This window comes from Prosopis cineraria, unplaced genomic scaffold, assembly GCF_029017545.1.
Source record: "Prosopis cineraria cultivar Desert tree isolate PC_DT_omini unplaced genomic scaffold, ASM2901754v1 PC9, whole genome shotgun sequence".
Taxonomy (NCBI): Eukaryota; Viridiplantae; Streptophyta; class Magnoliopsida; order Fabales; family Fabaceae; genus Prosopis; species Prosopis cineraria.
Genome location: NW_026555340.1, coordinates 31,868,613 through 31,877,696, shown reverse-complemented (window position 1 = coordinate 31,877,696; position 9,084 = coordinate 31,868,613). Strand labels below are relative to the sequence as shown.

At 32.3% G+C, this 9,084-nt stretch overlaps 1 protein-coding gene across 1 annotated transcript; it reads left to right on the top strand.

Moving 5' to 3' along the window:
* Positions 1–3,319, top strand: LOC129320428 (serine/threonine-protein kinase SAPK2-like). Its single transcript, XM_054965886.1, has 9 exons — positions 1–462; positions 606–680; positions 1,315–1,416; positions 1,857–1,910; positions 2,012–2,104; positions 2,189–2,281; positions 2,420–2,524; positions 2,620–2,718; positions 2,807–3,319. Exons 1-9 carry the CDS (start codon positions 343–345, stop codon positions 3,101–3,103), a joined length of 1,038 nt encoding a protein of 345 aa, XP_054821861.1. The 5' UTR covers positions 1–342; the 3' UTR covers positions 3,104–3,319.
* Positions 3,320–9,084: the final 5,765 nt, after the last annotated feature.

The following is a 9,084-nucleotide window of genomic DNA, read 5'->3' as shown; positions in this document are numbered from 1 at the left end:
TCCAATCAGCCCCCGCTTACTATGAGCAACTTGTTCTTCGGCTCGCAACTATCCTGACCAGTAAATTCGGACCACGTGTGATTTCGATCGCCGTCACGTTTGTTATATTCCATACTTCCGATCCCAGAGCCCTATATGCGAAGGCATACTGGCTGTCCAAATACAAATAGTGAATGCCAGAGCTGTCCAAACCCAAAACCCAAGCAAGATTTTTCGCATTCTTGGAGGCCTTACAAATGATGACGACCCCCGACCGGAACAAATAGTTGAAGCACTAGTAGTAATAGAAGCACAGAGCTATTTTGCCGACTGCTAAAGCTTTGAAGGCTTGCCGATACAACAATGGAACGGTATGATATAATCAAAGATATTGGGTCAGGGAACTTTGGCGTGGCAAAGCTGGTGAGAGAGAAACGTAGTGGTGACTTATATGCTATCAAGTTTATTGAGCGAGGCACAAAGGTCCTACTTTCAAACTCCATGGTTTTCTTCCTATATGTGATCTGTCCTCCTCATTCTTGCCAAATAGTTGCCATGTTCTATGCATTCTGGACTGCTTTTACAGTCCTTTGGGAACATTACTTGGTTTCTTCTGATCTTCGCAGATTGATGAGCATGTGCAAAGGGAGATCATAAACCATAGGTCCTTGAAGCATCCCAATATCATTAGATTCAAAGAGGTAAGACTCATCTACGGCCTCATTGGGTAACCTTGGAAGCAAACGAGAGTGACCTTACTTATGCCTGTTGTCTCAGCAGAGCTAACAGGTTTTCTGAACTGGTGTTCCTTTTTCTAAAATCCAAACCAATATAGGAACTCATTTTTCCTTTCCTTCCCGAGCTCTTGCTGCTTTCGAACTTTCTGAAAATAGAATATTTTCATTCCTAAACTTTCCATGCAATACTGCACCAAATCCATATATACGTCTAAGTCTCCATTCTCTAGTACTCTAGTGTCATTCATTAATCGTGCGTAGGGCGACGTTGTTTACTGTTCGGTGTTTCAGTCCTTAACCCAAAATACAATGAGTATTCATGAAAAGAAAATAATGGAACCATGATCTGTTATTCGCGGACGATGCCCCTAGCCCTGGTTCTCTATCTCTGTGCTAGGAAGCAATGATCAGAATCGTCGAAAACGAACCGAAGATGGTTTCTTAAATCCTCTGCCTCTGCTAACGAAAATGATCATTTGGTGTTTTTATTTTTTATTTTTTATTTTGCGGGCAACAAAACAATTATTTAGCACCTCTTGCCTTGGAAGCTTACAAGTAAAATTTAAGGTGATTAAATTGAAACAGCCATTCATCCCAGGTGTTGCTCACTCCGACCCATCTTGCCATAGTGATGGAATATGCCGCTGGAGGAGAACTCTTTGAAAGAATATGCAATGCGGGCAGATTCAGCGAAGATGAGGTATATCATTTGAAAGCTTAAATCACTTTATGATAGTGCTTTGTCGAAGAGGCCATTATGTTACTAAATTCCAAGATATAATTAAAGATTGTATCCACAGTATATCCTACAATAAAGAAAGTAGGACTGGGGGATGATTATCTCTGCTTCGACAAATAAACTATCTCCTTGTTGAAATTTTGAAGTGCAAGTTGTTGATATGTTGGTTTCCAACAGTGTCCAACAGAGACTAGGCCCCATCGTTGCACATATTTTACTCATAGGATTTTCATTTTTATTGCATTTAACAGTGCTGATATTTTGCCCCCATTATATACAGTATTGTAATAGTGAAAAAATCTATTATTAACAATCAGTGATTGAGCAGTGTATAATATTGTATTTCATATTCTAAATACCTGAAAAAAAAAATCATCTAAATGCTTCATTTGCTTGCATAGGCAAGGTATTTCTTTCAGCAGTTGATTTCTGGAGTCAGCTATTGTCATTCAATGGTAAAATTCTTGTCCAATCTGAATCAAAAACCAGTTTCTAATAAATGTATCAATTTGAGCCTTCCTACTTTAGCTGAGTTGGATATCCCTTTATCATGCAGGAAATTTGCCACAGAGATCTTAAGCTAGAAAACACACTCTTAGATGGAAGCGCTGCACCAAGGCTCAAAGTTTGCGACTTTGGCTACTCAAAGGCAAGAACTTTTCTCTTAAATTAATTGAACACGTTCAGAGTCAAATTAGACCTTGTTACCAAGTGTTCCGCCTCTTTTCTTCAGTCATCTGTTCTGCACTCTCAGCCCAAATCTACTGTAGGAACCCCTGCTTATATTGCGCCAGAGGTTTTGTCACGAAGAGAATATGATGGAAAGGTAATTTAATTCTTTTCGCAGTCCATCTTTTTTCTTAATTTCTAATCAAATATAATCAGCGCTGTTTCACCATAAATATACACCTATAATTAAATTAATACTGACTTATACTGAAACACTGTTTTTGAGAATAATTAGGTTGCAGATGTTTGGTCTTGTGGCGTGACCTTGTATGTCATGCTGGTTGGTGCTTATCCTTTTGAAGATCATGAAGATCCTAAGAACTTCAGAAAAACACTTCAGGTTAGTTGGAATCTGAATATTATGATTTCCCAGTTAAATTGCTTCCCTGCCTCGGGTAACAGAACTATTCACCAACTGTTTGGATATTCTGACAGAGAATTCTCAGCGTCCACTATTCTGTACCGGACTATGTTCGTATTTCAAAAGAGTGTAAACACCTTCTATCTAGAATATTTGTGGCCGACCCGGAGAAGGTATACTTTGTTTGTATATAATGATTGTATTTTTTTGAATACTTATTTCATCTGTTATCTTATTTGATGACGAGCTGTTAATTTGCAGAGAATTACGATCCCAGAAATTAAAATGCACCCGTGGTTCCTGAAGAACTTGCCGCTAGAATTCATGGACGAAGGAAGACAAAGTGGGGTGCGGGAAGATGAAGTGAACGATTCGTGCGAGTGGCAGAGCATCGAAGAAATATCGAGTATAATCCAAAACGCTCGAAAAGCAGGGGATCAAGGCCAAAAAGTTGGTGGGCAGTTTGTTGGGATTGGAAGCATGGATCTTGATGAGATGGATACTGATGCTGACATCGATGATTTCGAGACAAGCGGTGATTTTGTCTGTGCTTTGTGAGTACTGCTTCCTTCCTGCTTTGCACTCTCAAAAAGCATTACTCGTTCTTTTCATTCCCTCTATAGGATAAACAGTCCAAAGGGTTTCTTCAATGCCTTCTCAATTCTGGCTTCGTGTAATTGGAACTTCTCCTACAAAAAACGAGATGTATGGGTTTCATACTTCGTGCAATACGCAAAAATGTAATGGCGACACATAAAGTATTAAGATTAAATATGACATCTCTAGTATTATCTAATTTAATCCACTCTTCATTTTATTCAGTGACGCTCACAATGAATTTTAATATTGAGTCTTTCTCCATGTAAGGAAGAAGCTCAAATCCAATACTTTCTATATATAATGAGTTTTTATTAACTCAATCTTCCCCTTCTAAAAAAAAAGAATAAAATAAAGCATTTGAGATTCTTTATTGCTGGAACTCTCTTGGATATAGTTTTTGGGAAAAAATTCGCAGTTGAAATGTGACTACAAACAAGTGACCTATCACTGTCATTGTATGAGCAGCGCACCGAGCAACTGGGATTTTGACACGGACTATGGCATTGTGCTCCCCGAAAAAAGAGCGATGCACATGGCCTTTCTTATTCAAAGGTCAGCAACTTGGTTTTTTGGGGGGGGGGGGGGAGATATTGTTCTCCTGTAGTCTCCCATGCCATTAGTCGTAAATGAGCTTTTCCTTTTATATCTTTTCTACTTTATTTTGGTAATATTATACTCCTTCTCGTATTATTTATAAATCATTTTGAATATGTTTTATTAGAATTAAAAAATATATATTAAATTTTATTAATTTTATCTGAAAATTTAATAATTTTTAACATTATCCCTATTAAATATAGGGAGAATGATAAAAAGGTCCCAAAATGATCAATTAATTTAAGTTAGGTCGCAAGTATCAAATTTTAAAAATTTATAACTTAATCTCTCTCAATTTTGCAATTGAGTTGTAATGAATTTACAACTTATTTTTTAAATTTTAACATGGTTAGAGAATTTAAAAATTTATTTTTTTTGTTGAAATTTAAAATATAAGTTGCAAATTCATTACAACTGAGTTGCAAAATTAAAAAATTGAATTGTAAATTTTTAAAATTTAGCACGTGAGATCTAACTTGACTTAGTTGATCCTTTTGAAACTTTTTTGTCATTTTCCCTTAAATATATGCTCCATTCAATTCAAAATATAAGTATTTTGTCTCCGGTAATTCTAATCTAAAATATAAACAACTTAATATTTGTAAAAAACAATTTCGCATCTTACCTCTATATTTATTAACATAGATTCTCCTGTTTATAAATTCATAATATTGTTATCATTCATCATGAATTGAAACTAGGGATACAAAGGAAAAATAATGTATATTTTTATGAGAATAAAAATTCTTAATATGAGTATATTGTCAGGAGATATTTATATTTTTGATCGGAGATAATATATTTTAGAAATAAAATACTTGACATCTGATAATATGCATTTAATAGGGACAAGAGCGTAGAAATGTATACACAAATCATACAAACATCGTATAAATATAACTAAAATAAATATTTTTATCCTGTAAATAAGGCTAGGAAAATACTTTTTAAATATACCTTTAAAACAAATGGCAACTGTGTTTAGGATTTTTTTTTGAATAAAATGCCATGAAAAAACCATGCTAAGTGACAAGATGTTTTATGTTAGCTTACAAAAGATTTTTACAATTAAAAGATGGAGTATTAAAAATGTGAACATTTGAATTGTCGATAAAAGCCTAATGAGCTAACCAATTTGTGCATTTATTTGTTTTTCTATAAACGTTATTAAATATGACCGTCCAATCTCTCATGACAATATTTTTGTTTTTGTTGATTTGCAAAGAACTCATTGCATATTAACGTGAAAGTTTCTATAGAGTTAAAGTAAACATTAACCTTGTTAGATTTTTTATCCCAACAAATGCTAAGTCTTTTCAAGATATCTATAAGTCTTGTTGCTATACTTGGGAGATATCTAAAATATTTGAAAAAACTTTTAATTCAATTGTCTTTTTCAATGTTTAGGAATTTTAAAAGAAAAAAGATGATAGAAATTGACCTAGCTTTAGGTTTTTAGTATTTAAAGATTTATTTTTAAAAAAAATCTAACTTCATGTCAATTAAATACAAATGCAAGTTGGTTTCAAAATTCAAACTTTGATAGTTTCACCAATTATTGTACGGCATGGTTTTAGCTTTGGGTTAAGGTACAAACGATGTTTCCCCATAGGCGCACCCCATATCCTAAACTAATTTTTGGCACAATTACACCCTGATGTTTTTAATTTAGGTACAATCTCGCCCTTCCATTAGAATTTGATTGTGTTGGCCATTAACTCAAAAGATTTGACTATTATCTGCCATACAAGTTGTCCATATGGTACTTCTCTCCTTTAACCTTTGACTTCTCTCCTCTAAATAGACCCAACTCATCCCATTTGTGCAATAGCCATTTCTTTATCTTTAAAATTGCTGACTCTTTGCATATCCTTCTTCTTCGAGCACCTAGTAGCATAGTTAGTCACTAACTTGTTTCCTCACCCAATCACGTAAATGGTTTCCTCAAATGATACCCATGGCTAGAGGGAAACACAAGATCCAAATTAGCTGAGGGATTAAGAGATAGAAGGATTCAATGCTATTAGAAGAGGGCAGCATATATTTTGATTTGAAGTGATTCCAAATGCCTAAACACAATTGAGCATCGTAGGTGATAGATCGAGATTAAGGAAGGGATGGAGTGGTGCGATAGAGATAGATTAAGATAAAGGAAGGGACTGAGTAGTGTGATGCTGATGCCGAACTCTAATTATTTTGAAAATTTATGGGTTCCAAAATTTATAGATTCTATCTGTTTTGAAATCATTATATGATTGTTTTCATGCCTCATGTATAAATTTTACTTCAAATTATTTGGGTTTTAAAAGGCAAACTGTAGCTTAAAAAATTTACTTTCATTTGTTTATTTTCTTATAAAATGGGATAGAGATAAGGGGCGAAGATTGCTGAATATGGGTTTGTTTATTTTACTTTAATTTGTTTATTTTACTTCGATTGTTTCGGGTTTGATTGCTAGATTTAGAATTTTAATTTTATTGCTATGGCTTGGGTTGTGTTGATCTTGATTTATTGCCTTAGTCGCTAGCGTCCGGCAAGGTGCAGGGGAAATAAGGCATCATGGCTACAGTGATAGTGAGATGAAAGGATTATGAGAGCACGATGAGTTCATCATTTTTGTGATTGATTTTGAATGAAGAATGGAGAATGAGTATGCTACAAGTCTTGTTTTTCCTTTCAATTTTGTAGAGGAAAACTAAGTGGGGAAGACTTATTTGCATGAGGGGAGAAGATTGATGATTTGGCTAGGGGAGGATTGTTTATTTTTTATTTTAAAATTTTAAAATATGCCACATGGCTACCAACTCTACATATAATGGTCAATATTTGACTAACAGTCAACGTGCTCAAATCTTAACAACAGGACAAAATTGTACCAAAATAAAAAATGTTAGCGTGAAATTGCATTAAAAAAAAATTTAGGACATGAGGTATGTTTAGATGAAAACATTAAGAGCAGATTTGTACCTTAACCCTTTAACTTTTATATTTTACCCAACACCCATTATTTCAGTTAAATCCTCTCAAATTGAGGTACGTAAATTTCTATTACGTTCTTCTTTTTTAAATATTTTTTATCATTTTATTATTTTTTATAAAATATACAATATTTTTTAAAGCAAATTTCACAGTAATTTAGAGAGATGATTTAGAATTTTTATTAATTCCTTTCCCAACTTCATTGTTATCGTGATGATTTTTTGTTGTTGTAATTTTCAATAAAAAAAATTATGACAAGACCCTTAGTCGAATGAATTGGTTAGAACTATCCGCTTTAAATAAATGATTTATATGAAGATCTCACATATGCATAATGAGCCATCATATCAACTAGACAGTTTCTCGTGCAGTTCACGAATTGAAATTAAGAAATTTAAAACACATATCATTGATGCTATTGATATCGACACATCTAAAATGGATAATTTTTGTAGAGTTTCTCTATTGATTTATGAGCATGATTGTGCATAGCATGAGTGTGCATATGAATATGATCAGCATACTTGTGACATCACAACTTCTCTTCATAAGTGGAAGCTAGTTTTGAATTGAAATGCCTTCTCTTATAATGCCCAATTGCAAATGAATCTACCATTTTTTCCTACAGAGGACACCATAGTGACAGACCCAGTAAAAGGAAACTCGTGCTAAAGGCTATCATTCAAGCGCGGTGAAGTTGAGCTCTCGAATGCTTCAAGAAGTATGTGGATGAACCTGACATCCTTTCTCTGAAATTAACTAAAAAGAGGCGCAACACTCTTCTATCTCGACTACCTAGCTCTCCATCGTCGGCAACAAATCTACTCAATGGAATGGCTGATCAATCATCAATTAGGGCATATGATACTGAGAGATGCAAGATATATTTTTGTATTGAGGACAGAAACTCTCTAATGGGACTCGAGGATATGGAAAATAGCATAGTTAATGCCCCCATGATAGGTGACTTAGGAAAAATTTGAAATAAAATTTAATGCTCCCATCCCGTGAAAAGATAAAAATCAATTAAAATAAATTAAATTCTATCAATCAATAAAAAAAAATCAATCATATCAACTAATGAAATAGTAATATTGATATTAAATTAAAATTAAATTGACTATCCCGTGAAAAGATCAAAATTAATTAAAATAAATTAAAAAAATATTCGATCATATCAACTAACGAAAATAGTAATGGTAATATTAATATTATATTAAAATTAAATTGATTGTCCCGTAAAAAGATAAAAATTAATTAAAATAAATGGACAAATAAATTTAATTATGTTAACCAATCAGAAAAATGATTCAATTACATTAACAAATGAAATAGTAATATTAATATTAGACTAAAATTAAATTAGTTATACAAAAATTAATTGACAAATGGGAGAGGATAATTAATATTATATCAAAATATGTTAATCAGTGGGAGAGAAGAGATTTGTGACCAATCACCTTCATTTTATGAGATTTATAGATATATATTGATATTGCTATTGATGATTGATTAATGATTGATGATATTGATTTGGGGGTGTTCAGAAATTTAATTATATGAACTCCCTTCAATCATTTAACATTTTTACAAAGCACTTGCTACTTGGAGGAGACATATTTAATAGTTTTCTTAAAGCGTCATATAAGATATTGACTATATTTAGTTCATTTGTTTTAGATTTCACAGTTCAACATTTTAAATGATGGATCTAAAAAAGATAGACTTGAAAATTTAATTAATTTTTAAACAAAGTTAATAAATTTTAAATCTCTTATGTTGTGCTCACAGAGGAAAATAGAAATGAGAAAAAATGAAAAGGGAGAAAATGAAGAGAGAGAAAAATGGGAGAGATATAATTGTTTCTCATTGTACTTGACTGAGAGAGAGAAAAGTTGTTAATTTTATATGGACAATAATAATCTTGTTATTTATAAAAACATTTATATAATAAAATTTAACATTTTAACATATTGTATATATAATAATTTTTACCATATATTAACTGAACAAAAACATAATTAAAAATTATTTTATCCAATTTAAAATTTTATTTATTAAATTATTAATCATACAATTATAATCTTAAAAGTTGAAACTATAACCAAATATAGGCACTCAAATAAAAATTAAATATACTGCTTGTTTGACAACAATGTATGATCAAAATACAACTACACTACAAATATTATGATAAAAGTAAAGAGACGCAAGAAGTGGCAATGAAAAAATTGATAAGTAAATTTGAAAATAAAATTTTTTCTTTAAAATCTACCCATCTTTAAAGAGAAAAGTTAGAGGTAAAAATATGTGGGTCTCATATGTTAGTTTCCTCCCACTTTTTTCTCCCCTCCACTTTTCTC

Coding starts and splice junctions, on each gene's coding strand:
- LOC129320428 (XM_054965886.1), top strand. CDS start 343: ATGGAACGGTATGATATAATCAAAGATATTGGGTCAGGGAACTTTGGC. Junction 463..605: donor TTATTGAGCGAGGCACAAAG/GTCCTACTTTCA, acceptor TGATCTTCGCAG/ATTGATGAGCATGTGCAAAG. Junction 2,105..2,188: donor GCGACTTTGGCTACTCAAAG/GCAAGAACTTTT, acceptor TCTTTTCTTCAG/TCATCTGTTCTGCACTCTCA.